Source organism: Neophocaena asiaeorientalis, unplaced genomic scaffold (assembly GCF_003031525.2).
Source record: "Neophocaena asiaeorientalis asiaeorientalis breed wild unplaced genomic scaffold, Neophocaena_asiaeorientalis_V1.1 scaffold293, whole genome shotgun sequence".
Taxonomy (NCBI): Eukaryota; Metazoa; Chordata; class Mammalia; order Artiodactyla; family Phocoenidae; genus Neophocaena; species Neophocaena asiaeorientalis.
The window spans coordinates 2,946,218-2,963,980 of record NW_020173920.1 but is presented as its reverse complement, the minus strand read 5'-3'; the positions used below and the strand labels follow the sequence as shown (position 1 = coordinate 2,963,980).

At 52.1% G+C, this 17,763-nt stretch overlaps 1 protein-coding gene across 1 annotated transcript in view; it reads left to right on the top strand.

The window, feature by feature from the left end:
- Positions 1-17,145, top strand: part of XXYLT1 (xyloside xylosyltransferase 1) — a 191,047-nt gene extending 173,902 nt beyond the window's left edge. Inside the window, exon 4 of the mRNA XM_024752142.1 lies at positions 15,598-17,145. Coding sequence (XP_024607910.1) covers positions 15,598-15,994 — 397 coding nt within the window. The 3' untranslated portion in view covers positions 15,995-17,145. The remainder of the gene's footprint in view (positions 1-15,597) is intronic.
- The last annotated feature ends 618 nt before the right edge of the window (positions 17,146-17,763 follow it).

Genomic DNA, 17,763 nt, shown 5'->3' with positions numbered 1-17,763 from the left:
GTCAGTCCCTCTGTCCACCCATCAGTCCTCAGGTCCTGTCCCGCGCCTGCTGACCATCTCCTGAATCCTCCGCCTCCCTCCTGCCCTGACACCACCTCCATGCTCCCCTGGGTCACTGCGGCAGCCCCCAGCTGTCTGGCTGCTTCCAGCCCTGCCTTCTCCAGGCCATCCCTCGCCCAGCCGGTGACCTTCGTCATACACAGGCTGCCTTGCTTTAACCCTTTGTTGTCCTCGGCATCAAGGTCAGCCTCCCTGACCTTCCTCACAGGACCCTTCCTAATCTGGCCCCTGCCCGCCGCCCATCTCAGTCCAGCCAGGCTGGACTGTGCTCAGTTCCCCAGGCCAGGTGCACGGTGGCCCACCTCTGCTCTTCACCTGCCTGAGTCTTCACATCGGGGCTCACATACCAGTTTCTCCAGGAAGGCTTCCTTGAACCCCTCAAGACTGGGTGAGGAGCCTCTCTTTGGGGGTCTTAAAACTCCCCATTGCTGTGCCATCCTGTCTCTTATCACCCAGAATTGTGATTGCCTATTGGCTGGTCTGCATCCTTCCCAGACACTAAGCTCCACGAGGGTAGGAATCATAGTTGTCTTTCCTGTTTATTGTTGTATCCCAGGGCCTAGCATGGTGTCTAGCACATAGTAGGATTTCAGTAAGTATTTCTTCAATTAATAAATGTGCCAGGCTCTCCCCTGGCACTTCCACTTAAGCCTCAAAGAGATCTCATTCTCTCAAGTTTACAGATGACCACACTCAAGAGAGTTAAGTAACTGGCTGGAGGCCCTACCTCTGGGAAGGGGCAGCCCTGAGACTGCAGCCCAGGCCTGACTCCACAGCCCCTGCTCTGAATCCCTGTGCTTGTTGAATGGAACTGCAGGTCTGCGGTCTCTGCTGGACCCCCTGGCATGTTTAGAGACCGGGAGGGGCCTCAGTCCCAGCAACCCATGCACAGGGAGCTGCCGAGATTCCAGGCCATCTTTGAGGAGTTGTTTATTTTCTGAGCCAGACAGTTCTGATAACCCCCTGGTAACGTTGCTCTTTGATTCAGCCTAGCTCAACTGCGATCTGAGCTGGCCTGTCAGGAGGACAGCTTGTTTTGTGGAATTTCTTCTTCTTTCCTTCTTTAAAAGAAAGGAAACAGAGAAGACAGCGCAGTGGAGGGCCAAGCCGCGGGGCTTCGGGCCACAGAAGGCAGCCAGCCGTGAGGGGACGCTGGCAGGCCAGGAACAAGCTGGGTGTTTGGGTGGGCTGGAGGCCAGGCCTGTGTGGCTCAGGTGTGCTCTTTACAGATGACCTCTAATGCTGCCGCTCCACCCCGCCCTGCACACGGCCCCCATGCTGCCCTTGCGTGAGAAGAGGCTTAAAGAGCCCCAGAGTCTTTCTGCATCTGGGCCACCACGGAGTTGCAGGAGGCCCACACAGCACAGAAGGCAGAGGTGAAGGCATGGCTGCCTCTGGGCCAGCCCCGGGGTGAAGGAGGAGGCTGGCCCAGCCCGCCATCCAGGGCCTCTTTCCTGTGCTGAGCACGTTGGTTGTGCCATCACCACCCGCAAAGGATGAGGCTCTCAGGGGCCCCAGAGCATGAACTAAACTGGGCCAGCCGCTGGGGGAATGGTCAGAATGAGCCCAGGATGGGGGTGGTCTCCCTTCATCCATCCTGGACTCTGTCAGCTTGTCACCATACACAGATGGTGGCTCATAAACGCCCACCACAGCCCACAGGCAGGGCAGGGCTCTTGGGATGTGAGGGGCACAGGGAGGTGAACGCCTGCTCCCTTTCTCTCTGACTTCACTGCGGGGCCAGGGCTGGGGATGGGACTCTCTGACACTGGTCCCAAGTCACTGTCCCTTGCAGAGAGGCTGGAAAGGGGTGGAGCCTTGGGGGCAAACCTAGATATTCTCTCTCCAGAGCACACACCCCTTCTCTGAACCATCCTGCAGGGACCCCACTGAGCCTCCTTTTGTCCTCAACCTGAACTTCCAAGTGACAGTAGTTTCTTTGCCTACTTGACCTCATGCAGGAGGATTCAGAATGCTTGAATAATTTAAGTCTCATGGGGATGGCCCTTTGTCCACATGAAGACATTGCGGCCACACAGATGAAGCATGGACTCTGGAGGGTTTCAGTGTTTTGAGAGAATTTGGGAGTGGCTGCCTCTGTGGCCTCCCTTTCTTACCCTGAGCTCCTTTGGCTGGCAGGATGCCTGTCTCCGGCATTGCCAGAGAGACTTCCCTGCCCAGAGCCAAGGTGAGCCATCCCCAGTGTGGTGACTACTTGTCCCATCCTAAGTGGTTCCTGCGGGACAGATGTCATTGTGTGATTCACCTTTGTGTCCTCAGTGCCCTGCACACTCTAGGCCCCTGGGATGGGTCCCTGCGGTTGGGTTCCGATGGCTGATGGGGTCCTGGGATTGTGTGCAGGGGTGGGGGGTTTGCAGAGAGCATCCTTGGGTGGTTAAACTTACTAGATGACGGCAAGTGAAGAACAGGCAGCAAGGGCTGACCTAAGTATTTTAGGGAAACAACTGATGTCCTATGACCCTAAAAAAGTGTGTGGTTTTCCTTGGTCAGAATCTGGAGAAGCATGAGACAAAAGCTGAGGCTGCCATCTTGCTGGTGTGGGAGGGCCCTCAGGCAGCTTTGTGGTGCCCGGGCATGTGAGCTGTTACGTCTCAGCTGGGGGATCTTGTGCAAGTTGCTTCCACTCTCTGTGTTCCTGGGTGATCTCTATAGGTTTTTTCACCTACGGGATTTTGGTTCCAGGGCCAGAGCCACGACTGAAACCAGGCTTCCTGCCTCTAAGTGCACCTGGGGCAGGGAGCACGCTGGCTCACTCCTGCTATCCCTCTACCCTTACATAGCCTGCTCCACGGTTGGAACTGGTCTGATGAAATTCAGACCCCACCCCCAGTCTTGGTGTGTGGAATCCCCTATCCTGTCTTCTGCTCCACCACCCAGACCTCCCCTGAGAATCCATTCTCTGAGTTCTTTCTCACTCCAGCTCTGAACTTGGTGAGAGCACAGGAGATTGAGAGCCCACCCTGTAGGCTCCACAACTTCATGGGCCCCTCTGGGAGCGCAACACTGAGCAGGGAGGGCACTTCCTCCTGCCCCGCAGCCTCACCTCTGGGCTTAGCCTCGCGAGAGGGCTGTGTGACCATAAGCACATTGCTTAACCTCTCTGAGCCTTCACTTCCTCATCCTTACTGACCATAGATGTTGTCGTGAGGGATTGAGAGAATGTATGTAAAGCTGAGTAAGGGCTGCACGAGTGATGGCAACTCCTCTTCCTCCTCCTCATTATCTCAGGTGCAGCGCTTGGTCTGAACAGACATTTACTGAAGACTTAGAGATATGGGTGAGAAGGAGTTGATGAGGACAGAGGTCTCTGGTGCTGGGGAAACTGGAGGAGAGACCCCAGGGGTCATCTCAATGGGGCAGGGGTGGGAACAGAGCCACAGAGAATCCACACTGCTTCCCACTAAAGGTGACGTGTGTCTTTGGCTTCCATCATCTCATCTGATGGGATTGTTTTACCTGCGTTATCTCATAAAATCCTCACAACAACCCTGTTTCCATACGGGACGACTGAAGCACAAAGCACTTTAGCACCTTGTGCAGGGTAGTGAGCAAAGCACCAGGATTTGAACGCAGACTGTCTGCCTCAGAACCTCTTAACCCCGTCACGCACCGGCACTTTTTTTCAAGTCAGTGGACAGCTAATACATACCTGCCTCCCCCTCCACCCCAGACTGACTGCTAATCCCTGGGGATGGAAGGCGGCAGACCTGGGCCCTCCCTCCTGGCACCATAAGCGCCCTGCTTCCAGGAAGGATCTCCCCAGCAGCGCCCCCAGGACTGTGCAACGTGAGAAGGCTCAGCAAATATTAGCATAAAAATTTGCAAGTGGCCGAGCCACCTACTTCATGGCCATTTTCATGATAAAATATCACTGCTACTCATGTGGTTTTCATTTCTTTATAAGATTATTAAAAATACCTCTTTTTTCCCCTCTGAGTATGATCGTCGGGCCAGCAGCATCAGCATTACCTGGGAGCTTGTCAGAAATGCAGCATCTGAATGAGAATCTGCATTTTAACAAGATCTCAGGTGAGTCCCTGGCATGGTGACATCTGAGAAGTGCTGTTGCCCGTGATAGGCTCCCGTGGGGCAGGGCCTGTGTCTGGCCCGTCGCTGTCCCCCCACGGTGCCTTGCCGTGTGCCTGACAGGTGAGAGGAGATCCCCAGTGTCTGTGTCAACATGCCGATCACTTGTTTTACCCTTGGCCGAGACCCATGCCACAGTGTGTGGGACAGCGAGCAGGGGCAGGCAGAGGTCAGCTGAGATGAAGTGGGACAGCTCACAGACTGCTTCTGGGCTTGGGAAGTAACACATTTTCCTGGAGCTCGGTTGCCTTTGTGCCCGGCTCAGCCACACCAGGGTGAAGGACACCGGGCTGGACTGGTGTTGCGCTTAATTCGGGCACAAGGTTAAATTCCACCCGTGGTCCTCCCCATCACCCTTACTGCACACGCCTACGCTCTGCTGACTGCCCCGGAAAACACCCAGCATGTGTCCTGGGCACTTCTCTCCCGTGTCCCCTAGTGCCACGGGGCTGTTGGGAGCAGTGAGCCAATTCTGAAGGTGACTCTCTCTGGCTTTGTCTTCACCCTGATGAAAGTCCCTCCCTCAGCCCGACTTCTGGGAAAGGGCAGGATTGTGGAGCTGAGCTGGGGCCCCCTGCACGTGGGTTGTGACCAACCCAGCCCGCTGGCTGCAGGCCCTGCAGTCTCCTGGTTGGTCCCAGGGCTCACACCAGATTTGAGCTGCTCCCTAGAAGTGATGTACAAGCCCCGCTACTTGGAAGCTAGGGGCTCTTCCAGAGCCAGCGCTGGGAAGGGCACTGTCCACAGGGCTGTGGGCACCACTGGGTCAGGTTACCATCTGCAGCTCTTCATGGCTCACCTTTGTCACACCCGCATCTCATCACAGGTGTGGATTCCAGAGCTCATGGGACCACCTTTTCTCCCTTGCCTTCTCTGTCCTCACCCTGGAGGAGACCTGGCTCCCCCGGATGAAGACCCGCATGGCCCCAGCTCACAGGGTCCAGGGCGCACTGTCTCCCAACTGCCTTTCTGAACTTTTGTTCCACCACCTTCATCAACATTCTCCTCTTTTAAATTTCTGCTATCTGATCTTACAGTCCCTTATTCTTTTGTTCATTCATTCTTTAATCCATTCATCCATCCATTCATTTGAAACTTAGCAGTTCTCACGGGTGTGCTGGGAATCAAATGCCCGTGCTAGGCTCTCAAGACATAAAGGTGAATAAGGCATACCCTGGTTATCAATCCAGAGCTTCCTCACGCCCTCGCTACTCCAGCAAATTCTTTCATTCATCTTTTATTGATTCTTTATTGCATTTCCGAGGGGCCCTCATAGACGATTTCTCTTTCTCGGGCCCTTCTTGCACCCCAGCTCCTCTATCTCCTGAGATGACTTCACCTCTTACCTTCCCAAGATTTAGAGTTGACCAAAAATGAGCTTTTAAAATATCCCTTGCTCCCACCTCAGAGCCACTGCACCTTCTTACTTCTGTCCCTCCTTCAGGCTCAGATGCGTCCCAGGATTTCCCTCTTCCTGGCAAACTCTGACCTTGGGCAAATGTTTTATATCTTCCTTTCACACTTATCTCTAAAATGGAGATAATAGTTCTTACCTCATGGGTTTGTTACAAACGTTAAATGAGAACTTAAAGCGGCCTGGCACGTAGTACTCACTAAACATTAGCCATTATCATGATTATCGTTCCTCCAAGTGCTACCCTGCCATTCATCCTGTTTCCTTTCTCTTCAGTCTGGCACACGCATCCCTTTCCCTTGACATGTGGCTTCGCTTCCCTCTCTGTAAATACGCTTCCCTCTCTGTAAATACGCTTCCCTCTGCCCTCTCTTTGCTGCTAGTGTATCTGCCTGCCCTGCCTCTGCTCCCCCTGCTCTTGTGTCCCCAGGGCCAAGTGTCTGGCCTCTTAGGCTCCATCACTCACCTCTCAAAGGTCTCGGGCACCTCCTGCAGCATTTCTGGGTCTTCATTCTCCACGGCTTTCAACACTGTCACGTTCCAGGCATGTGGTGAGGTGCTGGGGGGCAGTTCAGACTGTGGGGGCGGGGACCAGGGGAGCCAGGAAAGACTGACAATCTAGAAAATAAGGAGAGGTGGGCCCCAGAGACTCCCAAGGGGCCGACTGGCAGCTTCCATGGGTATGTGGTCAGAGGGGATCTATCTCAGCTCCCTGTCCCTGGAGGAGAGTGCCTTTTTTTTTAATTTTATTAAGTATAGTTGATAAAACAGTGACGTGTTAATTAATGCTGCACAGCAAAATGATTCAGTTATACATATATATACATTCTTTTTCATATTCTTTTCCATTATGGTCTATCACAGGGTATTGAATAGTTCCCTGTGTTATACAGTAGTTGAATATAGTTCCCTGTGCTATACTGTAGGACCTTGTTGTTTTATCCATCCTATGTATAATAGTTTGCGTTTGCTAATCCCAAACGCCCAGTCCATCTCTCCCCATCTCCTCCTCCCCCTTGGCAACAAGAAGTCTGTTCTCTATGTCTGTGAGTCTATTTCTGTTTCATAGATAAATTCGTTTGTGTCAGATTTTAGATTCCACACGTAAGTGATAGCATATGGTATGTCTTTCTCTTTCTGACTTCACTTAGTATGATCATCTCTGTCCACCCATGTTTCTGCAAATGGCATGATTTCATTCTTTTTTATGGCTAAGTAGTATTCCATTGTATATATGTGCCACATCTTTATCCATTCATCTGTTGATGGACATTTAGGTTGTTTCCATGTCTTGGCTGTTGTGAATAGTGCTGCTGTGAACATAGAGGTGCATGTATCTTTTTGAACTATAGTTTTGTCTGGATGTATACCCAGGAGTGGAATTGCTGGATCATATGGCAACTCTATTTTTAGTTTTTTGAGGAACCTCCATACTGTTTTCCATAGTGGCTGCACCTACTTACATTCCCACCAGCAGTGTGGGAGGGTTCCCTTTTCTCCATACCCTCTCTAGCATTTGTTATTTGTAGATTTTTTAATGATGGCCATTCTGACCGGTATGAGGTGATACCTTATTGTTTTTTTATTGGCATTTATCTAATAATTAGCTACGTTGAGCATCTTTCCATGTGCCTGTTGGCCATCTGTATGTCTTCTTTGGAGAAATGTCTGTCTGGGTCTTGTGCCCATTTTTTGATTGGGTTGTTTGTTTCTCTGTTGAGTTGTATGAGCTGTTTCTGTATTTTGGAAATTAAGCCCTTGTTGGTTACATCGCTTGCAAATATTTTCTCCCAGTCCATAGGTTCTCTTTTCATTTTGTTTATGGTTTCCTTTGCTGTACAAAAGCTTGTAAGTTTGATTAGGTCCCATTTGTTTGTTTTTGCTTTTATTTCTGTTGCCTTGGGAGACTGACCTAAGAAAACATTGGTATGATTATGTCAGAGAATGTTTTGCCTGTGTACTCTTCTAAGAATTGTATGGTGTCATGTCTTATAATTCTTTACGCCATTTTGAGTTTATTTTTGTGCATGGTGTGAGGGTGTGTTCTAACTTCATTGATTTACATCCGGCTGTCCAACTATCCCAACACTACTTGTTGAAGAGACTGGGTTTTTTTCCATTGTATATTCTTGCCACCCTTGTCGAAGACTAATTGACCATAGGTGTGTGAGTTTATTTCTGGGCTCTCTATTCTGTTCCATTGATCCATATGTCTGTTTTTGTGCCAGTACCATGCTGTTTTGATTACTGGAGCTTTGTAGTATTGTCTGAAGTCTGGGAGTCTTATGCCTCCTGCTTTGTTCTTTTTCCTGAGAATTGCTTTGGCAGTTCTGTGTCTTTTATGGTTTCATATAAATTTTAGGATTGCTTGTTCTAATTCTGTGGAAAAAAAGTCATGGGTAATTTGATAAGAATCACATTAAATCTGGAGGAGAGTGCCTTCTGGTGGCAAGGTGCACAGAAGGGGGAGCCAAGTGGCTACCTCAGTTAGGGCTTGAAGAACCCTAAGGCCAAGGTGAAGCTCTTATCAAGGCTGTTGAAATTATTGAGGGTGCCCTAGGGATGGAGCAGAGAAGAAGAGGGTATGGGTGGTGGGGAGAGGTGACGAGCAGGGAGGCGAGGAGGCAGCTAGACTGGTGGTGTGGCTGCGGTGCATAGTGGGGGGACAGCTCTGGAAGGGTGTGTCCGGGGAGGCAGTGTGCATCCCTGCAGTCTGGGGGAGTGGCAGCAGGATTGGTTTCTACTTGGGGAGGGAGGGCTGGAGATACTTAGTGCTGTCTGGGGTGTCATTCTGTCCTGATCTGTGTTTGTTCAAATGGGAGGCAGAGAATGGGCAGTTGCTGTCAGTAAGAGGATTTGGAGGGCAGCACCTGGGGAGAGAAGGCCTGGAGGCCCACTGGATTGGATGGGGATGAAGGTGAAGGAGGAAGGCTGGGGGCACTTCGGGCACCTGGGACACAGGGCTGGGGCATGCAGGGTTAAAGTGCACACAGTGGGCCTGCAGGTCCAGCTGGAGGTCGGTGCAGCTCCTCAGGGGGTCCCACAGCAAATTGAGGGCCCCACGGCCCGCGTCAGTGTGGGGGACAGGTGGCTCGGCTGCTCAGAGGTCCTACCTGTGTCCTCACTCCTCATCCTCCATTCCCTAAATGTCAGCACTCTCCAGAATTCTGTCCTGCCTGCTTTGCACTGCGCTTGTGACACACCTGTGTCCAGCTCCCTGCTGGGCATCCGTTCGAGACTGAACGGGGTCACTCCCCTCTGCATCCTCCCAGCCCCGCCGTGCTGTTGGCAGCTCCGCCGTGCTGTTGGCAGCTCCGCCACCCCTGTAGTAGCCTAGGCCTGAAGCCCCTCCGAGCTCCGTCTGCCTGGCTAAACCCTGCAATGCCTCTTCCTCCATCATCTCTGTCCCTTGTGCCTCCCCCAGTTCCTTGCCATGCAGCCCTCCAGGGCCCAGCCCAGTGCCGGCACCTCAGTGCTCTAGAGCCATTTGTCAGATTGAGTGGTGATGGGTTCCCCAGCCCCACCCACCTGTTCGCAGCTCTAGGACAGCAGGTGTGGGAGGAAAGCCAAGACGTCCGGCCGGCGGGCCGGGGAACGACAGGAGGGCCAGGGATGGGGATGGATGCTTTAGGAAGGGGCATCCCACCCCTCCTGAGGGCACAGGGGAGCGGCTGGTGCCCTGGTGGTGCTGTGCCAGGGGAGGCCTCAGGTCCACTGAAGCCGCCCATAGGGCTCCAGAGCAAAGGAGGACTGGGGGCGTTAGGAGAGCTGTCCTGCAGCAGGTCAGAGCCTTGCCAGCAGGGGTGTTCACGCTCCATGATTCCAATGCTCTGCCAGGTTTTAGAGTCCCACAGAGGTGGACACATCATAGCCGGTGCTGCTTTGGTAACGAGACACACAGTCATTCCAGACTCCCTGGAGCAGGAAGCCGTGTCTAAACAAAAACCTGCAGACGCCTGGCTGGTGGACGAGGGCTGGTCCCTGAGATACCACCACACCCTGAGAAGAGTCTGGGCAGGAAGGGCGTCTGCCTTCCGTGGCTGAGCACCCATGGTGACAGCCACGACCACTCCTAGGGGCCTGGTGCTGGGCAGGGTCTGGCATGTGTTTGCTCCTGGAGTCCAGGACGGCCCTAAGGGGTGTCTCATCCCCATCCCTACGTGATCGCTGAGCAAACCAAGGCCCTGAGAGGCTCAGGGGCTCACCCCGCTGGTCCCTAGCCCAGGCATCCAGGGTCCAGGCGCAGCACCCCCAGCCCCACCCCAGGACCACCACCGCTGGTGTGTTCACACCCAGGTCTCAGCTCCTTGCTGCACTGCCTGTTTCCTGAGGGCAGGGATGTTCCACTCACCTCCGTATGGGTTGGGTCTGTTAAATAGCTGAGTGATGGGCAATTGATCTCAGTTCAGTGTGCTCTCTGTTGTACCTGTTCATCTCATGAAGAACTAGGAGACACGGGAGAGTGGACTTCTGGGCATCTCTCTGCTGACTGACCAGTGCCGATGAGGGGCCCCTGTCAGTCCTACCACTGATAACCTGTGTGACTTTGGGAACATTTCTTACCCTCTCTGACCAGTGGAGTCAGAGACCTCCCTGCTTCAGGCCTTGCCAGCAGGAGATCCTAACAAGGGTCAGCTGTGTGACTCTCGGTGGTAAGAAATGCCCTAGGGCAACAGGCAGTTTAAAGCTTCGCGGGGCCCACAGCCCCACGCGGTCCACGCCCTCTCCAGTTTGATACCACAAGACAGTGGTTCCCCTAGAGAATGAAGGGTCAGCGCCCGTCCCGCAGAACCTCAGCCTCAGCCCAAGGCAGGATGGAGAGACAGTGCCACTGCTGTGAAACCATCCCCTAGAACTGTCCCGTCACCTTGCAGGACCGGGGCTGGGTGGAACGCTGGGCTGCCTCTGAGCATGGCTCTTCATTCCTGGCCTTTCCTCTCGGATGACTGGAAAGCAGGGTCCCTTCCAAGTCAGACAAGAGCTGATTGGGCCTGGTACACAAGCACGGGCATGAGGGAAGTAGTGTTTCCTGATTCCAGTCTTTGCTGATTAGATGGCGAGCTTTCCCCGGGTAGAGGCCGGCCTCCCTTGCTCCTTAGAGACTTTGCCCTTGACTCTGAGGCACACTCAAGGGGTGAGCCATGGTGAGATGTGCCACGTGTGAGGCCGTCCTTGTGAATCCCAGACCTACAACAGGGCCTTCTCAGCCTGAGCACCTACGGCTTGAACTCAACCTGAGTCGGCACAGGCTTCCAGAACCTTCCTGAGGGGTGTTGTGCAGACTGCCCGGGCCCAGTGTGTGTTCCCATCTTTGCTTCTCCCCTCTTGGAAGTGAAAGTAGAAAACTGAGCCTTAGGAGCTGAGAAAGGCCAACCCAGGAGAAAAAAATCATGAAGAAACAGGGAGGCAAAAGAGTCTGTGATTTGGGGTGGTGTGTGGGGAGGAGGAAGGGACGATTCACGGCAACGTGAGTCCTTTTCTGGAGAACGTGAGCTTTAGGTTCTCAGCCAGGGCCTCTGGTTGAGAGACTTGTTGGAGTGACCTTAGCAATGATCATCAGAGAAAAGACCTGAGGGAGGAGATGGCTCTGCTTTTTCAAAACTATAATACTTCAAACACCCCTTCCTGTAAGGATGGGTTTTCCTCACTAGAACTAGTCCACTAGCTTCTAATAGTCCTTTTTATGATTATTAATTAGGATGTATTCGATATAAAAAAATTAGAAAATGCATCACCCATAACTAGTAGAATGTGCTTGAAGGCTCCTCACTTGTGCTCTCCCAGCAAGCCTCGTCGACTTCTGGAAGGACTTGGTATTTACAATGGACCATCTGCATTAGGCCTCGTTTTACAGTTAAGTTTATTTCTAAGGGGGAAGAAACCTTATGCCCTCTAGTGTGGGTCTCCAGGTGACCATGGGGGCGGGAACAAGACTCCACACAGGCCCAAATGAAACAATTAGGCAGCACCACATGGCTGGGCTGTGGCCATGGAGGTTAATCTGAGAAACTTCTGGAAGCTCTCAGAATCGGATTCCTTCATTCATACAGACGTTTCCTGCAGCCTCAGCACATGCTACTGGCAGTGCCCTGTGAATATACATGGTCAGCCCAGGCCCCGTGAGGAAGGCAAGGGTCTGGGGTGCTCTCTGACCACCACCCTCCAAGCCAGCAGCGGCTGCATCACCCGATGGCCTGGTCCCCAGCACCCGTGGCCTTGGGGTCTGCCAACCAAAGTCAGAAATGATATTGAAATCCAAGTGCTGCTCCTTGGAACATTAGCCTGTGGTGGAATCTGAAGTAGTCAAAGACTAAAGGGACCTTGGAGGTCAGAGGCCCTGGATCCGAGTCGGGGCCCTGCCCCTCACAACCGAGGGCCTCTGTTCCCTCTGTTAAAATGCAGGCAACAATGTCCCTGCACGGCTGGGAGAGGAGTGAGGCAGAGAATTGTAAGAGGGCTTTGCAGCCCGCACGTGCTGCCGCGGCTGTGGAAGTGGGGACCCCGCCCCGTTAGGCTGCTCCATGTGGGATCAGAGCCCCTTACGTGAGTTCTCATCCCTTCCACGTCCCTCTATCACCCTCTACCCCAAGGCTAGCACAGCTCCTCCACAAGGACCAGCTGCCGTGGAAGCCCGAGAAACCCACCATTCCCCTAAGCGGCTGCTCGGTTTTTCTGGGTGCGTCTTGGGGTAGTAGGAACACTTTAAATAACGGCAGTAATTTTGTACTTAGAGAATCGTTGGTTCATTTTCAGGCTGTGTTTCTGCTTCAGACACCCCAGGCAGCTTGCATTTCCAATTTCCTTTCCCTCCCTTGCTTCTCCTTACAAATCATAATGTACTGATGTCCCAGACCTGGTTCTTTCTGGCTCTTTGTTATAAAATGCCTCTTATGTCTTGATTAAGCAGTGGTCCTAGGCAGCATGTTCCCAAAGAGCCACCTAGGTTATGGTCTCTGCCTGGAAGGATTCCACCTACTACCTCTCTGCCTCTGGCCCTGCCCTCCAGAGCCCAGCAAGTTCGGTGCCAGGTCACTCTTGTGTAGACAAGAAGATCTGGGGGAGCTTCCCTGCTGAGGTTGGTAAGGGCGTCCCGGGGCTGCCGATGGCCCCTCTGCTCCCAGCTTGCTCAAGGGTCGAAACCCTTCTGAACCTTTCTCAGACATCTGAGCACCCTCTCGTGAGTCCCTGTTCCTCTCCCCCAAAATAGACCTGGCAGCAGTGGATCCAGGGCTCAGAGAAGCAGCAGGTTTTTTCTCGGCAGCCGGCAACTGTCCTGACCTCTTCCTGCCCCTGGTGCCAGATGACATCGAAGGCCATGTAGCCTGAGCTGCACTGACCTTTTCCTCAGTCCTTATCGTCACTTCATGGTTCCTGAGGCAGAGGCGATGGCAGTGCTGGGGGACCTCACAGACGTGACCGCCGCGCCCCCACCACCAGCCCGTGCCACGTTCCCCCGCCCGTCCTCTGGGAGGGGAGGACAGACCGTGGGGGAAGTACAGAAGGACCGGTGGGCTTGATGGGGCATGAGGTGTCCAGGGGCTCCACGAGCACCGACTCTGCCTCTTCGCTGCCATCTTCTCCTTTCCCCCGGGTCTCTCCTCTCTGGAGAATGAATCCCGTGCTTTGGCAATAGAACAACCCTCCCCTTAAAAAAAAAAAAGATAGCGGGAGAGAGAAGCCCTGTACCTAAGGTGACACATAACTTGTAGTCTGAACCCAAACATTTCAATGGATGACCAACCGTCCTGGTTTGCCTGAGACTAGGACAGTTTCTCAGGACATGGGACAGCTGGTCACCTGCTTTTGAAAATGAAAGGGTACATGACTATTCATTCAATTTGCAATACTTTGATTTTCCTTATGATTTCTTCTTTGGCCAGTGGATTGTTTTAAAGGTGTGTTGCTTAATTTCTAAATATTTAGAAATTTTCTCTATCTAGTTTATTTCAAGTGCCGTTCCATTTTGGTTAGGGAGCATTCTTTATATGATTTTTAACTTTTTTCAACGTACTGAGACTTGTTTTGTCCTCCAGCATATGGTCTATCTTGGTGAATGTTCCATTTGCAGGAGAAAAGAATGTGTGTTGTGCTGCTGTTGAGTAGAGAGTTCCACAGATGTCGACTAGGTCAAGTTGGTTGATAGCTTTGTTCAGATCTTCCACATCCTTTGTCTAGTTGCTCTATCAGTTACTGAGAGTGGGGTAATAAAATTTCCAACTAGAATAGTGGAAAAAAAAAAAAAAGAAAACCTCGCCTGGTTTGAGGATCCCTCCTCTACCATGCCGTGCTAGCCCAGGTCTATTTGGTAGAATGTTAGCTGGTTTGCAACCTGTTCCTGAAATTGACTATTTGGAAGAAATATGGTAAAATGAACTAACAGTTGTCAAACGACATTCTAACCCTGCTATGATCCCATCACTGCAGGCTTTAGTGGCTAGAAAGATCTAGCATCTCTGTTTGCTTTGGAAGCTTATTTTTGCCAGGGTTGTTATCACCAAGTAGGCACCAGAGCTCTGTTCAACTCACAGTCCAATTATGGTGAAATTCAGACAATGAACCTGTGTATTCCACTTGTAAGAATGTCCAAATGGAATGCTTTACCCTGGCCAGGAGCAAACTCTCGGCCCCCTTGTGATATGCGAGACCTCAAGGACGCTTTCTCTATTCCCAGACCTGGAGAAATGTGTTGAACTGGAAAATGCATCAGGGTGGCCCACCCCGGGTCAGGCCTCTGGTTTTCTTTCCCTTGCACTGCCCACTTCACTGCACAGCTCCTCCCTGTCGCTGGTCAGGAAGCTGCTCTGGGGGAGGCCAGAGGGTGGCATTTCCAGGCTGGGGGCAGAGCTGGTTTTGCTGTGCTGCATCCCCATCCTACGGACTCTAGGGAAGAGGCAAAGCTGGTAAAACAGGTGGGATGGAGCCTGATGCAGGACACGCCCCAGCCCACTCCTGCCCTTGCCCACAACAGAGGGTCCTCTGTCTTTCCTCCTTCCTCCAGGTCGAAGGCCCCTGTGCTGTGATGGCATCTCTGCAGGAATGGAGCCTGGGTCTCTCTTTGCCCCTTCCTGTGACCATTCTGTGCAGGAACTTGCTGTTAAAGAGGCTAGAGAACAGAGTGGCTCATGCTCTAACCTTGTCACCCACAGGGAGGTTTCTGGATCTGACTTCCTGTCTCCAGATGGAAACATTTGGATAAAGGACCTAGGAGGGGCCCCTTGGCTCTAACATCCAGTGGACTTAGAGCAGATTTCTAGAGAGAGAAACTGAAATTGAGTGGACCTGCTCTCTAAAATTGCTATAATTCTACTTGGCTGTCCCATAGCCACTTTCACTTGACCCACGGGTGGACCTGGGCTGTTTCAGAAATGCTAGGCATGGGGTTTTAATGAATGAGACTTGTTCTGAAGCAAAAAAATGATTTTGATTCAGCCTGTGTTTAGCTCCCTATGTCTTTACCTGATCACCATTCAGAACTGTTTCCCAACTTTTCTCTCTCCTTTCCTTTTCAAGATCACAGACAAAAACAAGGGGGTGGAAAGTTCCACCTAGATTGTTACTAACCTCAGAAGTGGACGCTGGAGCCGGATGCCTGGGTTGAGTCCCTGCTTGTGCTATTTGCTGATTGTGTGACTTTGGGGAAGTCTCTGAACCTCTCTGTGCAGTTTCCTCAGGCGTGAGGTGACATATTGCCTCTGAGAACACACGTCTCAGAGGATGTAGTGCCTGGTGCTCACGAAGTCTGTACAGATGTGATTGATGGAGATGTTGATGTCATCCTGAGGGTGGTGGGAAGAACGTGAGGCTTGGACTTGGGAGACTCAGACCAGCTCTGCCTCTTGCTGGCAGTGTGATACAGATTCTGAGCCTCAGAATGTCTCAGTCCTTGTAGCTGTAGAACGAGTGAAAATGGAACCTCCCTCCTGGGTGGTTGTGAGGACCCAGAGGAACAGGACTGGCAGACTGTTCCCACACATACACACGTGTCAGGCTAAATCTGTTCTCTTTCCCCTTCCCAGGCACACATTCTGGCAGTTCCGTCATGAGAACCCCAAGACCCGGGTCGGGGGCCCTCCCCCTGAGGGGCTCCCCGGCTTCAACAGCGGGGTGATGCTGCTCAACCTGGAGGCCATGCGCCAGTCCCCACTGTACGGCCGCCTGCTGGAGCCAGCACAGGTGCAGCAGCTGGCCGACAAGTACCACTTCCGGGGTCACCTCGGGGACCAGGACTTCTTCACCATGATCGGCATGGAGCACCCTGAGCTCTTCCACGTGCTGGACTGTACCTGGAACCGGCAGCTTTGCACCTGGTGGAGGGACCATGGCTACAGCGACGTCTTCGATGCCTACTTCCGGTGTGAGGGCCACGTCAGGATCTACCATGGGAACTGCAACACCCCTATCCCCGAGGCCTAGGCGCCTCCTCGCCCGATCTGGGGAAGGAGAGGGGCGCCTCTCGGACAGGCCTGGGGCAGTGTCTGAACTCCTAGAGAGACACGGCAAGGACGTCCTTGTGATCAGGTGCTGCAGCTCTCCCAGCACGCATCGCTGTCCTGAAGCCATCCAATGACGACTGGACCCTTTGCCCCCACTGGTGCTCTGGACCCTCTGCCTCCAAGGACCAGGCGTCATGAAGGACAAACACATAGACCTCTTCCGGTGGGCTAGGAAGCAAGCATTTGAAAAGAAGGAAGAAAAACAAAACGGTGCCTCTTGCCTTCAGCCCCCAAAGAACGGAAATCCTTTTAAGAACTGGGCTTTCTTAGACCAAATATAAACTTATTTTAAATCGACAGGCAAGACAGAGCAAACAGTACTGCTATAGCTCCCAGCGAGCTCTAAATGCATGAGCCAGGGTTTTAACAACCAGCCCAGAGTTTAAGCATCCAAAGGAATGCTGGCCTTCCACACGCACGTCCTAGGAGGCTGTGTGGTTAGTCTCACAATGGTCGTGGTGCCTGGTGGAGATGTAAAGATCCCACCTCTTTGGGGAGGGCCCTCGACAGCACCTGTGGCCCACGTAAGAAAACTGGTCTCATTATTTTAACCTTCACAGCATTTACCTCCCAACTGCATCACAGAACCTCATTATCCCTTATTCATCTGATCCAGCTCCAGGTGACCAGACTCTGCTCTGAAATCAAATCTGCCATCAGAGAGATTGGCCACCCGCAAGGACAGGTGATGGAATTGTCTGGATTGGGAAGACTCATTCCAAAGAGGAGCCCAGCAGTGCCCTAGTGTAACCGTGCAGCTTGGAAGGGGTGTCGCTCTTAGACTTATAAGCATTCTAGTCTCTTTATTTGGAAGAATCATCCGTGTGACTTCATTGCACCAGGTCAGACCCTATACCTTACAAGAAATTAGGCTATCATTACTTGATTTCTGCTTTAATGGGTTCTCCTGTAAGTGAGCTACAAACACGAAGCCTCTATTGGTCCATTTTGTATAATCCACCTGGGGTCCTCGGAAAAGAAGTGTTGTTGGATTTTCATCTTATTTTATTTCATTTATTTTATTTTTTTCCACTGTGAGTGAGAATAGCTAATAAATAATCTTTGAGAACACAATGATTTATGTTGTTTGCTCTCTGATCACAGTTTCCGGCTACCTGAAGGATCTGAATCAAGAGTGTGATCAATGTCGTTCAGAGTCTCCCTCCCCACGTGATTAAGCTAATAAGTGTGCTCACAGTGGGTCTCTGGGGCCTAAGGGGGACCACATCTGAGGTTATATTGGGCTCAAAATGGAGAATTATTTCATTTCAGGTATTGACAGGCTGGTCTAATTCTGGGAGCAAAACCCACCACCGCATCCCTTCTCATCTGCTTACCCCAACTGTCCGCCTACATCATCCCCTGGTGAAACGGAACACGTCTCTCCTAACTCTCAGCTCTGACAGAACAGGTCTGTCCACTTAGGGACTTGATTTCCTATTTATTGCTACAAATTATTTTTTAGTGGTTTTTGAGAGACAGCAATCTTACTTACTTACTTATTTATTTATTGGCTGTGTTGGGTCTTTGTGGCTGCGTGCAGGCTTTCTCTGGTTGCAGCGAGTGAGGGGCTACTGTTGCAGTGCGCAGGCTTCTCATTGCGGTGGCTTCTCTTGTTGCGGAGCATGGGCTCTGGGTGCACGGGCTTCAGTAGTTGTGGCTCCTGGGGTCTAGAGCACAGGCTCAGTA